The following is a 15139-nucleotide window of genomic DNA, read 5'->3' as shown; positions in this document are numbered from 1 at the left end:
CCACTGTTTCCTTCCAGTGTCTGCACAGAGGTGGCTGCATTTTGGTAGCTGATTGGTATGGAGTTTCTGGCACACTCTTAAGGATTACGTCGTGTATTTCCTCCAGTAGGAATCTTATTTCCTCCTCAAGCAGTTTAAGAGATGTGAGGGATGGAATAAGAAACCTCAAGAACCTGGATGCCTCCCTCTCCTAACCAGACAGAGGTGTACACAGCAAAATTGTTACCAGATACTCAGAGGAGGGTCACAAGTGCTACAAGCACTAAACAGATCCCACAGGGATCTGCACATTGCTGGGCAGGAGATCAGTATGAGCACAAGTTTGGGACCAGGATGTCTGAAGTCAGTGCTAGAGGGCTCCAGTCTCGTCAGTGCAGAAAGATCAGACAAACCCCAGCACTTTTTTCCTTGCTCGCGGCCTCATGAGCCAGAACCACACACAGGGTGGTCTTCAGCTGAATGGAGCCAATAGCTACTCACAAGCCTCAGCAATAAATAAAAAAGGCCAGGAGACACAACAAAGATGAAAAGTAAAATCTCAGACTTGACACTGTGCAATACCATATTGAGAAGTGACCTTCTAATGTTTCCCTGGGGCTCCCAGCTGGTGCTAGTCTTGAAACCTGACAAAGAACAATATCCAACATGAGTTCTACAGACATCTTTGTATGAAAATCCTGGACGATCACAATAAATACAAGTACAGTGAGCAAGAGAGCTACAGTCCAAGATTTGCTTGTTGCACCTGAGAGTAGAGATGCTGATTACTGACTGGCTCTTCATAACTTAAGCAAAGCCATGTCTGCAAATGCTGAGGAATTCAGCACACAAACTGGAGGACGTAGACACCAGCACCTTATCTCACCAGCATGATCAGGAGGAGCTGAAACTGCAATGGGAGCCTTGCACCCTGTCTAACGTTCATCTACTGTGCACAAACATCTCTTTACTGCCACTGCAGAAATAAAATAAGAAGTTATGGCTTGAACAACAAAGCAAGCATATAGTCATACTTTTGCCAACTCCTATAAGCCACGTGTACACAGTGCAGGAAATTCATAGTAAGGGATGTAAATTGACACTACAATTTACTGTAGTAAATTTACTACATTTACTATTTTAGTAAATTTACTGCTACTTTCAATTCCTTTGGTGTTTATCAACAGCAAAGTAAAGGATAAAAATTGTAGCAATTTCAAAGAGTTACTCTTAATTTTATAAAGACAACCTCATGCATGAAAAGAGAAGTGTTATCTAACATTGATTTTAATTCTACAAATACAGTCAATAAAGCAACTAAACCGATTTAAAACTTTGCCATGAAAAGAGAGGTTACCTCCCTCCTGTCCTGCCCACACAGCTCCACTGCCTCTTATGTGCCAATATTACAATTTATCTGCCCTCAGAGAAAACAGAGCCATGGAGCTAAACAAATTTTGCTGCAGTTCTGATTTCCTGCTTGTCTACCATGAGTCTCAGTGGGGTCCATACAAATGCAATTGCTGGCATGAGGAAAGCAGAACTCTGCTGCAAGACTGCTCTTTTCAGGGGCTGATTGGTAGAGTTTTACAACACAGATATATACAAATTGTAAGGAAAACATGAAGGGGAAAAAAAAAAAAAAAAAGTGAAGTGGTATCTTTAGAAGGTTCCTGAAGAAGCTGATTCTTATTCACTGGTATTCTAAAACAATCAACAAGCATGAAGATGACTTGGAATTGTGGCTAACAGCGTTGCACGTGAATGAAAAATTAGGGAGGCAACAAAAGAAGTGGCCTAACTAACATAAGCCATGCAGACTTAAACACTTTCAATCACTTTAAAGAGTGAAGGTTTTGTATGCAAGCACTCAAGGACTGCATGCAAACTAAGACTTACTTCTGATTCTTTGAGGGTTGTTAAGAAAAACCTGAAGCACAGGAGCACCTATTTTGGTCTTTAACTTGGAACTTGACAGAGATTGGTAATTTAAAGTTAACAAGACTTTACCAGAGTAAGGGAACAGTCTTAAATAAACTCTGAGACTTCAGCTAACACGCTTTGCTTCCCATTTAAAATATCCTCACAACCCATACAGAAGATTTTGCATTTATTTAAAAGCCTGCGGTGTGGTGTGGATTACCTGTGTCATTTAGTGAATGACTTGCTATCAGTAAAACTAATGGTCTTATTTCCTTGCAAAAGTAGCCTCCAAAGCAAACCTCTACGTCTAAGCATTGCAAACTGTATGACAACATCTAGGCTAAGTACTTGGATAGCTCAGTATTCAAAGAAAACACTATTTTGTGGAACTATTTCACGACAAATTTACTCATACAGTCCGTAAGTACAGATTTTGGTAGAGCACTATCACATGAAGCTAGGTCTCGAGATTTCTTTCAGGTGAGAAGACAGACATTGGAGAAGCCATGCTGAAAGTACATTCTAAGGTTTTCGTTATTCAGTTCTCATTTCTACTATGAAACATATAAAATAATGTCAGTTAGAATAACACAACAAATTTTCACGCATTTTATCAGCTTTCTTGCAGTTTTTACGGTGAAGTAGTTTCAGGCTTGTTTGGCATGAGTTAAATAACGATTTAAATCAGTACTGCTAGAATCTGAAATCCAAGATTGAGCACATGCAGCAGAAAATTCCATAAGGCAGTCATCTGCGTGCCAAGAACAAACAAGCATGCACAACTAGTGAGCAGCACAAATACTTTTATTTACAGCAATAATGATTGTTATCTCCCACTAAATCAAAGATTCCGTGAATTCTGAGCAAAATAACCAGAATTTGTAAACAAAGATTTTAACAGGACAAGGATTAAAACATCCTGACAGAGCAGATAAAAAACTCCTGCAAGTAAACAGATCCAGCTTATGAAACCAGCTGCTCTGCCAGCACTTGTCTGTTTCTAAGTAAACATATTTCACAAACTAAATATTTCATTCCTCGTTTTTTTCTAAAGCTACTACTAACAATCCTATTTAAAGAACTTAAGAGTTAAACTCCTGAAGAATGATAAGGCCTACAACAATTTCAGGCGCATACCACACATCTTTTTACTGATTAAAATAGAATCAATTTACTTCCATATTTTTTTCTGATATGCAAGGAAGTAAATTAGTGCCAAAAAAGCTCAGACTGTAGGAAAAGTGAGTAAGTTAGGGACCAAGTTCAGCCTGCAGATATGCATACTGATGCTGAAACGTAGGAATTTTATTGTAACCTTTAACCTTTTACAAAAACCTATGGATTTAGCCTGAAGTATCCTAAATAAGACTAGATAGTGAGTGTTATGCATAACATCACTCTAGTTGTATGTCTTCACATCAGTAGTTACACACACTTGCAAAAATTAGATACTCTACATTAAATTGCTTTCAGGCATTTGGTTGAGCCACAAAGTAAAAAAACACATTATTTTTATATTATACCTGCAACTTTGTCCCGAATAAGTTTTGCAGATTCGACTTCGCCAATACTGCTAAATAGACTCCGCAACTCATCTTGCGTCATGTTCTGAGGGAGGTAGTTCACAATTAAATTTGTTCTACCAATATCATCCCTGCAATCTTCAGCCATGTGATCTTCATAACCATTAGACATTTTATAATATATCTGCAAAGAGAAAAATCACAAATAAGTTCCAGAACTTTGTTTGAATAAGCCAAACTTTCTCCACCTGAAATAAGCTTGAATGTTTTAGAAAACTGACAACAAGCAACTGTTTCAACTGTACATATTTTTTTCACTTGTAAAACAAAACATTTTCTGTTGAAAACCCCAGAACAATTCATTCTTTCAAGTTAGCAAGCAAGGCATTTTAGAAAACCACGTACCATTAAAGAGCTCAAGTCTTTTTTTTTTTTTTAATGTAGACAGAAAGCACTGTGACAGATTTTGTACACATTCCTGCAAACAGCAAAGCACTCACAACAGTTAATAATCAGGTTCCCCATTTCAGAGCACTTGACTTGACAGAATTAAAACTGCCAACCTTAATTCCAGCTTTCTGCCCAAAACTCTTACACAGAAACGAGCAGCAGCCAGACCCACTAGATGCAGTTCAGCATTTCAGCCAGCGGCCGTTTGTCTTCTAGATGTTTTCTCCTTTACACACATTTTAAGACACTTATTATTAAATGGCTGTCTTTTGGTGAGCACTTAATTGCACACATGAAACAGAGTCATCTGTACCGGAACATTAACTCCAGTGCATGCTGTGTATTTCATAGTTTCTATTTTTGCACCTTTTTAAGGAAAGCCTTGAAAAACACCCTGACGTTCCATCCCATGAAGACAGCCCCTGCCTTACTCAGCCATCAGCAGGGGCTGGAGGCTGAAGTTTCGGATCCACAGAACATCTACAGCTCCAACTCCCAACAGAGCCCAGCTGCTCGTTCTTCATGGCCTGCCAAAATACTAGACATTTAAAAGTGCTTTTGCAGCTGCTTTGAAAAATTCAAAATCAGGATACTTAAGCCCTATTCCTGGAGCAGAAAAAAGGTGATGCCTGGCAGATTCGGGAAGCCCGGACAGGCACGTTCATGCTGGAAGCCACTGGCACCAGGAAGCTTGGTCGCCCGACGGTTCTAGACTCGGGTTCTCAGCCATTTTTTCATCCCCTCTGCCTGAGAGCGCTGCACAATTCTTGCTTCAAAACAATGTAGTTTTGGTTAACAGCTCTTCAGAACAGACAGCACATGGAATTCTAAAACTGCTCGAAACCCGTGGTGAATTCAGGGCTTCCTGATGCTCGGCTCAGCGCTCCTCTTTCAGGGCAGCCCCATTTGTGCATTCTGCCACAGAATCCAAACACCCAGACCCAGCAGCAGCATACAGATGTCAACACACACCACACAGTTGCCATAATGCTGAAGTATGAACATGCTTCCAGTCCAGACTCCGCTAATAAGGGCGATATGGATTTTACAATAAAGGCATTTAGTCCAAGTGCTCGCTACAGGAGCACCATTAGCAAAATACCAACGCCAAATTAGCAGCACTTGCTTGGCTAATAGCCTCTGCTTGCTATACTCTGTTTTCCACCTCTGTAAATTCAGATTTATACCACAGTGTTTCCAGAATGTAAGTAAATGAATGCTACACCAAGAGATCCAAGCGTTAAGCATAGCAGTTCGTTAATGTCCAAAAGAAACAGTGAGCAGCCAGCCCGATGACAAATCTAAGCACCAGGAACTCAGCAGCAGCCTCACGACTGTAGCTCCCTCCTGAAGAATTAGCGCAAATCTTCCAAGTTCAACACAAAATCTGCCGCTCACCAAAACTCACAGCGCTACTGCAGAGAAATTCATCACCACAGGCTCAAAGATGAGCTTTGTATTGACTTAACAGAGCCGCAATGTGCTCAGTTGGCCAAAAGAACCACACAAGATGCTGTACAAAAGCAACTGCTTCCTTGAGAACCCAGCTGACAAGGTCGTCTGAGGCAAGTATCCCCTCCATAGCGCTCACATTACCCAAGGAACAGCCAACCCCACCTGAAAGGGACATTTTACGACATGAAGCACCGGCTCAGCGGATGCAAAAGCTCCTGGCCCGTCCTGGTGCAGTGAGTCAGCAAGCCTCGCAGCACCACGTGCCAGTGCCGGCCGTGTTTGCCAACTTAGTTAGGTATTAAGCTGGGCTAGAAGCGCTCATACGAACGCACACGCTTCTCAGGTAAGGTGACTTAACGCTGCCACACAGCCATGGATTTATTAGTGGCTCGCAGATTGCAGTGAAGCTCCAGCCCCTGCTCACTAAGGGCCTGAGCAGCCACGACGCGCTGTTTTGTTTCACGCATCGTGGCCTGCTGAAGTTCAACCACGTTCAGCACCCACACTGCTGATGTCAGATCGATGGAGAATCATGGAGAATCAGAAAGAGGTAAAAAAATCCCAAATTCAGATCGGGAATACTGCTTTTAGGTAGGGATTCCCAGTCCCTTCTCCAATAGCTGTTAAGTCACGTCTGGCATTTATTTCATGCTTTCTTCTTATCAAAGTCAGGCTATTTAATGGGGGAAAAAAACAGAGTGCACCGTTTTTAGAATAAACCGCTATTAAAGTTATGTTAATTTGAGATTTAGCACAGTTCACACTGAAATTGAGTCCCTGCTTTTTCGCAGTACAGTTTGAAGCAACCTGACAGCCGGCAGCTCGGAAACTCGCCGCCCACCCCGCTGATCAGCCTTCTGCCCCCAGGGCTGTGTGAGCAAGGGCAGCCCCTCTGCCCACAGCACAACCCAGTCCTATCACTAAAGCTGTGGAAAACTGCACCAGGAGGGAAGCATTTCTGCTGTGTCAGCAATTTTAATCTGCTTTCCTCACAAGATAAACAGCAGAGCTAATGCCAGAGGATAGGAGAGCAGGAGGAGAGCTGTAAAGCTAAAGGCAGGGGAAGAGCCTCCCCCCTTCCGATGATTTCTAGCCGTCCGGTTGTCTCAGCTGTACTGTGAAATTATATCATTACATACAGGTTCCCTTCCTGCTCTGCCAGAACTGCCTGAGCACAAGCCCCAAAACCAGTTTCCTATTCTGCTAAATGACACTCCAACACCTGAACCTTCTTCGCCCAACACAGGAGCTATAAAACCATATGACTTCAGTGCTTTCAAAATTGTTGTAATGGGAGGCAACTTTGTTCGCCTTCGTCCTGCCCGAAATTCAAGCCCTAGGCACACAACACACCAACAGGTTGAATATGAAAGCGAAACACTACAGGTAAGAGTATTTAATAAGTAAAGAAGCAGAGATGAGATTTTTCTAGCTTTGAGTATGAAGGTTCAGGTTTCCTTCACACCCCACCAAATCTGCCCGAGATACAACAAATCCTTCCTGCTGCCAAGATTCTCCTCCCAACAAGTTTACGAAGTTGCTGCATTTGGAAATCATTAAAATACACAGCAACTTAAATCTACCTTCCTTTTCCTCCCAGGTACCTGCTGCCTACAGCAGGAGGCACCCCAGTCAGATACCGAGCAGAGGGAACTCCCCAGCACACCACGGTGGCAAGCTACCAGGCTCTGGCACTAAGCAAAACTCACAGGAGTTTGGCAACTGGCTATCAACTTTAAATCATTTTACCACTGCCTCTAACCTCACTGCCTGCAATCCTTAGCAGCTACGTGCCCTGTGATAAACACGGCGTACCCAGAGCATTGTCGATTCAGAAACAGTAATGCCTGGGAAGGAAGCCTTCCATCTGCTGCTCCTCAGACATCAGAAAAAAAAACTTCCGGGAAGCCCTTGCATAAAGGCCTGGCAAATGTTTTCGTGGGATACCAGGAACAAAACATGCAGAAGTGATAACGGCATAGTAGAGAGGAGGAGAAGGAGCAGAGGGCTGATGAGATGCTCCTTCCTTCCTAACCTCTCACCAAATACCTCCTGGCCATCCTGGAAGCCAGCTGGAAATTGCTCCCTGCGCTGGCGGTGAACAGATCTCATGTCAGTGTGAATACAAACAGCCCCTGAAGAATTATTTACCTTTGCATACTGAAAAGAATTCCCAAAAAGCCATATAAAATGGTCGGTGTGGAGGAAGTGAGAAATGCTACGTCAGAAATCAAGTTTTTAATTCCGCTCCCACTGAAGAAGAAATTTTTCTTTGTTTCTTCTCACATTGAGAAAAGAAACACAGGCAACCTCCCAACGTTCCTTATTCAAAGCAAGAACAATCAAGTAATGTCAACAGAGATGTAAGATTAGAACCAGGCCCAGAGCCCAACCTCAGCCTGTAACCATTACCTGATGGTTGTCAGTCCTTGTTGACACAAGCCAGAAGCGTGAACGCGCTTACACACTCAGCTGTGGGACGAGGGAGGAAAGAAGGCTTACCTCAGGAAGGATCTTCAGGCTTACCAGTTCCCCTTGGGAAGGCTACCTGTGATGAGACTGCCAAGGCACCCAGCAGCCTTCCCTAAAAACACCTTCAGTTCCATGCCCCCCCCCAAAAGGAAACTGTAAGACTAAGTTCCACCATAATGGAGTTCCTAAATTTATTTATTTAATTAAAATCTGTGTAAAATAACGCAGCCTTATAAATGCTTGTTTTCCCTCAAATTTAGGAGGTCAAGGTTGCAACAGGAGCCATATGCACCATGTCTTAATCTTCCTTTAATTTTGGATGTGCTCAAATTCACATAGCCCAGCACTTTATTATCTGCTTCAAAGACTGCTCATTCATCCACAGCCAGGTCTGCCTTCTCATGACCAGACTGAAAAGCTCTCCAGCATATTCTTTTTTTTTTTTTTTTTTCCTGGAAACATTGCAATGACCCTGACGATCACCTTCTCAAAGGTGCAGAAGATCCCAGAAGGTTTAAAAGAAAAGTGACACAAATAGCTCTGGCAACAGACCAAGAGCAGCTTTTTCCAAATGGAACTCGGTGTCTGCATCGAAAATCCTGTGATTCAGAGCTATTAAGTCTTTCACTGCAAGATGTTTGCTAAGAAGGCAGTCCTACAAGGAAGGCCTACGTAGGAATATTCTCAAGATGCCTGATCCTGAAGATGCACAGTTGAGAGGCTCGCTGTACCTTCCCCTTGTCTACGGGTCTGCAAAGGTGTTCAACGATCACTGGGCTCACAAACCTGAATGCAGACACCTCTACAGATTACAGATGATAACGTGAATGTTATTAGGTACTGCAGAACATAGGAAGACCTAAAATTCTCCCCTGAGCAACGAGTTCTGTGCTCCTTCACGCCAGCAGCTGGCACTTTCATTAAATCCAGGCAGCAAGCCTTATCACTCCAGCAACCGAGCAATTCTCACTCCCACAACGTAGCTCTCCAGAAAGCGAAGGCTGTGCAGCACTGCAGGTGCACAGGTGAGAGCTAACAGCAGCGGTGCTGAACCCAAGGTCAGAGCTCTTTGAACATACTCGTCTCTGATATCAGAAGCACGAAGGCTACACCAGGATCTGCTAAAGGGAGCCAGGCAAACGCAGTACAGTACCGGGGCACAGGGTTCATGGCACCTTCCCTAGGTAACTGGGAACGGATCCCATTAGGCACAGCAGTTCCCAAAACACATCTGAAAGACACTCAGATCCAAGGGTGCTGACACAGGTCCCTGACCCAACACCTCAGCCCAGCAGGTACAGTGCAGCAGAGAAGTCAAGCCCCTTGCTGGGGTTAACACTGGTACCTGCACCGAGACGAACGGTGCTGGCAGAGGTCTGATGGTCGGCTGTCTTGAGAGCTCAGACTTCAGTCTCAAGGGTTTATTCTTAAATATACTGATTGACTTCAAGGATCTTGAACGAGTGCTTCAAGGAGAACTTTAGGGCTATACAAAGAGACTTCCCCATGTTTCTTCAGCTCATGGATGGTATTCGTTGCCTTACCTCCCCCCTGTAAGCCATGGGTGACTCAGATGCAGATAACAAACTCAGCTATCTGGCTAGACACTGCTCTACCACTCAATTTTGAAGCCACTGAACTGTCTTCCTTGGAGATCGCACCCGAAATAGAACAAAAAGGACACTACTATGTCAGTGAAAGTGCCAAACAAATCCAATAGAAAAACTCCACCAGGCCTACATGCCTCCAGAAAAAAAAAAAAAAAAAAGTTTTCAATGCTCCACAGCCAGAATACCTCTCCCCATTTCTTGATCTAGATCCTTTGGTTTTATGAATACCAAAGATTCTTTACCCGCAATCTCCAAGAAACCCTTTTCTACTCTCTACACAAATTCCTCTCCTATCCCCAACAGCTCTCCACACTGCACCCCACACAGACACCTGAGCGCATCAGCGGCAGCACAGCACCAGGCCAGCGCCGTTCCACCTGCCTGGTGTTCACACACTATTACTCCAAACAGCTGAGGACTTCAGCCTTGACTCAACACCAAAAGCCAAGGCCCAAGCTTCTCTCTTCAATTCAAGAAGAAAACGTGGGGAAAAAGCTTCAATTTAACCTGGTAACTAAACACAAAAGATTACCCCAGTACGTGCGTGTACAATACAGGTCACGCTCCAAAATCTCTCTTAAGTCTTTTATCAGATTATTTTAATATACTTGCAAAGACAGGTGATGAATTTTCTTACAAATAAATTCATTTAGATATGGAGTAGAGCACCCACATTTGAGAGATGCCCAATGCCGTTACCCAAACAAGCCCACGGCCAGGAAGGAGGAACGTGGACCTCACATCTTGCCTGCAGTGCTCCGGCCGACTGGCAGCTACCGCATTTCCTGAGCACAAGTCCTGCACTTCCTTGGAACTGCCATTTTCCTGAACCTCAAGGCACAGCGTTTGAGAGCACATGAGAACTCAAAAGCAGAAAGCGAGGTGTCCGTCCTTCCCACAAACCGTACTGGTACCCTATTTCTCTTTCTTGTCCACGGTGCTCCCCACTGCGTAGCTGTCTCTGAATTCCTCTCCCCCATGGCTAATGCTTCAAACTGGCAAACAGGACAAATTTAAATTTTGTTTTCAGTTTGAATTACTCGGCATTTGTACTTCATTTCTCTTCTCCCCAGAAGAAAACCCACACAGCCTACTGAGATATGCTAGCACAGCTCACTTTTTTTTTTTTAAAAAAAAAAGAAAGTTTGCCTTTTAACCTATCCAAGAAGGTTCTTTTACACCGAAACTCTGAGTGTTAAGCCACATAAATTGAACTTGTCGGGGTATCTTCCTTTTGTTCCTTTCACACTAACATGTAAGCTCTTTTTGTTAATCTGGCAATTGAACTGCGTCGGCTTGCCAGTCCTGCAGACTTCTCACTGTTAATAGATCTCTTTTACTGATTTCTCACCCCCTTCACGATCTTGGAATGAAGACACTTCCTCCCCCCTCTTAGCTTGACTGTTTTTAAAATTCCAACATTTTTCTCAGTTCTGACAAAATATTCTCTCTACACAAGCTGAAGTGGCTATTACCAAAATCTATTACTGCATTTCAACAGATTTCATTTCCATTTGCTCTATCAATGGTTTCTAGTACAACATATTTTAAGCTCTTTTTTGCAAGTTTGGACATACACTTATATTATTACAAGTGTATTACTAGGTAACAAATTCCAACTATCGTAATTTAAATATTAAAAAAATAGTTCTGCATATTCTTTGACAATCAGATTTGCCTAAAAAAAAACTTTTAAGTTTTTTTATTCATGTCCATACACTGACTGTTAAATGTTTTTGGCAGTGTTTTGAGTGACATCCAGAGACATACGCATTTGAGGACAAAAAATAAGCTGCATTCTTCTGAGGAGTGACCTCATTTTGCCACCAATCTGATGAACTAACTCAATTCACAGGAGTAAAATTAATCATAGTTAGGATGCTGTCAGAAATCAGATAAGGACTGGCCATAATTACCACTCTCTGCTGCTTTAACATGAAAGGGAGGACTGGGGCCTCCCGACATCATCTCTGCTTGATATGTACAAACAAGGGCCAGTTGGAAATTGTGCAGCTCAGATATGAAACAACTGCAGCTCGATCTGAGAGTTCCCCGTCTTTCAAGGTTAACAGTACGCCTTGCCAGAGAGAGCAGGCTCAGAGCTCTGCTCAGGGCTTCATGTCAACACCTTCCGCGGCTGTTGTGTCACTGGGACAGAGATGCTGACAGTCAACATAACGGAATTCTTCAGCAGGGAAGACTCAGCTGGACAACTTTTTCTTGCTGAGATGATCTTACCTGTTTACTACAAACATAGGAAAAAATAAAAATATGCTGCCATCTTCCTTGTTACAGATGCTGCCAGGTTGTTTGACTGTCCAAAAACCATCTAGAGACAAGAACTGTGCTGGAGAGAAAACATTCATGAACAACTCCTTCCCTATGCACAGGACATTTGCAGTAGGTGAGGGGAGGACATAAAAACTACAGATTCCAGACACATTTTGAGAACAGCTGTCCCCCACACTGATCCATCCTTGGATTAGCAGCTGGTACTTTCACTTTGATGGGATAGGATGGCAAATGAAGTACCAAGAGGAGGAGATGGCATCCTGCTGGCTCACCAGCACAACACAAGCAGCTGGAAATCCATCTCTGAAGGCTTGATGAGACACCAGAACTCGCTGCTGCACTCCTACAAGGCAGCAATGGAAGCAGTGGGCGAGAGGAACATTGTAATTTATACTTACTATGCCACTGCTACTAACACGGAAAAACAAACAAAAAAAGCAAAAATCACATACACAAAGAATGTCTGCCTTCTAAGCATAGTTTATTTCCACCCTACGCCCCAAAAAAACAACCAAAAGAAGCTTACAGTCTATTTTTGCACACATCACCTACATAAAACAATGTTGTATAATCACATGGATCATTTAGGCCAGCAGTTTGAAGCTTGCAGGTGCCTAGATCACAGAGCCGCACATCAAGAAGTAGAAGTGCCCTTACCCATTCTAAGCAGAAGGCAGAATTTAACACCTCTCCTATGCTGGGACTACATCACTCTTCCTAAACGTTTACATCGATGGGAATCTCCCACAGCTGCCTTCCGTGCTTTAGAGAAAGTACTTGGAAGCGCAAAAAGAGCAGCTCCTCTGAGCATCTCTTTCTCAAGTCTGCAAATACAGCATGCTTGAGTTTTCTGCAACTGAATCTGCCATCCTTACAGGTGGCTGATCCACAAGACACATACTCCGTGCAACATCTAATAATGTTTTACTGTTAGCTTTTGTTGTTGTTTTTTTTTTTTGTCGTTGTTGTTTTACAATTTAACATTTTACTGTTCACAGAGTGCTCGTAACAAATAAGAAGCGTGGCAGAGACCAGTGCTTCAGGAAAGAAAACAGGCAGGCGTAACAGCTTAAAAAAAAATGGATTCGGAAAACATAATGATACGCCCCGATGGGTCAAGACAAGGAGTTTTTCCAGGGGGAAAAAGTGTCAGAACATGCACAAACCAGCAAAGAGAAAAAGTACTTGAATTAAGGGCTCCGATCCCATTTCATGGTAAGCTAATGTCAGCACCGAACACTGGCTGCAGTCAACAGAAGTGATTAAAGCTCAGAAAGATGCCCCACACAACATTTGCACTTCCCTTTAGCCTGCTCAGTACTAGCACTGCTCCCACAAACCTGGCACTGCCTAAGACAGCTCACATAGGAAAGCCACATATAACCACCTTTATCTGGTGCTGCAGAACCACTCACGCCAGGGCTGAATAAGTTAAGGCCGTAAACTCACTACGCAATATATTTAACCCCAGTATCAGCTTAAGACTTCCTGCTCTTATTCCAACCGAACCAAGTGCTGAGCCTGCTGCTGGGGCAGGTCAGAGTTCTGTACGTCAGGAGCATCGAACACTACGGATCATCAAACCACAGACTCATCCACATTATCGTACAAATAAATACAGTTATACTGCTTCAGAACAGAAACTAGGCCGGTCACAGAGCAATGGATCATGCTGCAGACTCAAGCTCAGGAACCCAGACTTTATCACGCAAAACAGATGTACCCCGGAGATACTGGGAATCTAAGGAAGCACATCGATCACATGAGCTTGATAAAGTCTTTGGAACAGATGCAGGGCCCCAGTTTTACAGAGAAATACATGAGCCTGTGAACTGTTCACAAAGACCTGGAAAGGCAAGTGCTTAAAAACATGAGTACGCAGGAACGGTCCTTGAACTCGAAAAGGTAAGAGCAGAGCAATACGAGCAGTCAATATCCACTTTCATGGCATACCAGGAAAAAGGAACAGAACCGCAGAGACCCTGAGAAGTAACCAGTTATGCCAAGAAAACCAACCAGAATTCGTAATCGCGACCAATCTCCACCTTCCCCACTTCTTCCCACCTTTGTTGTTCCACAGCTGCCCCATCGCGCGGGCCACAGGAGCCAAGCAACCGCGCTCTGTGCCACCAGCTCCGCTTCCTTCCTCAGCACGCCTCGGCCCAAGGCCCCTGCCTGGCTCCCGGCAGTGCCCCCCCGCTCCCCAGCGCTTCGTACCGCATCCCCCAGCACCCCCTGCCCCACGAACCGCTCCCCCGGGGCCGCCCCTTCCCCCTTTCTCCGAGGCCTCCCCTCCGCCCGTTCCTCCCCCGCCGCGCTCCTGCCTCTTCCCAGCGCCGCAGCGCGGGGCAGCCTCCCCCGGCGCTAACAATAGCGGGCCGCTGCTCCGGCCCCGACTTCTTCCGGCCCCGAGAGCTCCCCGCGGCCTCCCCCAGCGGCGCGGCGCCGAGAGCCGCCCCCCGGGAACCCCCCCCTCTCCCCCCCGCTCGGCGGGGCCGCGCCGCTCGCGGCCGAGGTGGGAGACGGAACCCCCTGAGGGGAGGTTGGGGGGGGGGGGGGCTCAGCCCAGCCCAGCCGCAGCCCCGGGGCCGGCTCCCCCCGCGGCGGCCCCGCGGCCCTCCCGCTCCTCCCCCGCCGGCCGCAGCCCCGCGCCCCCCCGCGGCCGGGCCCCTCCCTGCCTCCCGCAGGCCTCAGCTCTCCCCCTGCAGGCCCAGGCCTCGCCGCCGCGGCCTTCTCCTCCCCGCCGCCCCGCGCCCTCTCCCGACCGGGCCCGGCCCGCTCCGCTCTCTCCGCCGAACCCCCCCCCGGGAACCCCGCGGCCGCTGCCCCGCGGCCGAGCCCGGCCTCACCTGCGGGGCTCGGCAGGGCCGTGCAGCGGCGGGGTAACGGCTCCGCAGCGCGCACAACGAGAGCCGCTCGCAGCGCCGCCGGCCACGCCCCCCTGCGAGCCGCCAAGTCCCGCCCGCCGAGCCCCGTTGGCTGCCTGGCGCACGTGCCCCGCCTCTCATTGGCTCGTTGGGACGTCCGTCAAGAGCTCGGCCGGGGGCGGCCGCTCGCGGCGGGCTATGGCGGGGGGGGGGGGGGCGCTACGCGTGAGGCGGCCGCGGCCTGCGGCGGGGAGCGGGGCCTGGGGCCCGGCCGGCTGTGGCGGGGGGTGCGGGCCGGTGGGCACCCGGGGGCTCCCCTTCGAACCGGTTCCGGGGTTGCGGGGTTCCAGGAAGCCTCCTTGGGCGGTGGGCAGGGGGCTCGGCCCGCTCCGATTGGAGCCTGAGGGGAGCGGCCGGGCGGTGGGGCCGCGGGAAGGCGGCGGGGCCCCGCGGGGATGGCTCCGGAAAGGGCCGGGAGCGGAGCTGGGCCGCGGCCTGCTGGGCTGGGGCCTTCGGAGGCAGAGCAGGGAGCCAGGGGCAGAAAATGGGCCTAGGAGCTGAAATGGGC

General features: G+C 46.6%; 1 protein-coding gene across 8 annotated transcripts in view; it reads right to left on the bottom strand.

Moving 5' to 3' along the window:
- Positions 1–14658, bottom strand: part of ELAVL1 (ELAV like RNA binding protein 1) — a 40698-nt gene extending 26040 nt beyond the window's left edge. For 2 of the 8 annotated variants that reach the window (XM_084498646.1, XM_084498649.1), the window contains exons 1-2: positions 14554–14645; positions 3426–3609 (exon numbers count right to left, since the gene is read on the bottom strand). In XM_084498646.1, the coding sequence (XP_084354772.1) occupies positions 3426–3597 (172 nt within the window). In that variant the 5' untranslated portion in view covers positions 3598–3609; positions 14554–14645. Of the gene's footprint in view, positions 1–3425; positions 3610–4306; positions 13729–13768; positions 13873–14028; positions 14083–14553 lie in introns of those variants that run through there. The other 6 variants (XM_084498648.1, XM_084498651.1, XM_084498650.1 and 3 more) reach the window with 5 other exon arrangements.
- Positions 14659–15139: the final 481 nt, after the last annotated feature.

Source organism: Aythya ferina (genome assembly GCF_964211825.1).
Source record: "Aythya ferina genome assembly, chromosome: 26".
Taxonomy (NCBI): Eukaryota; Metazoa; Chordata; class Aves; order Anseriformes; family Anatidae; genus Aythya; species Aythya ferina.
Note: the sequence above shows the minus strand (reverse complement) of the source record. Positions and strands in the feature narration are given on the sequence as shown.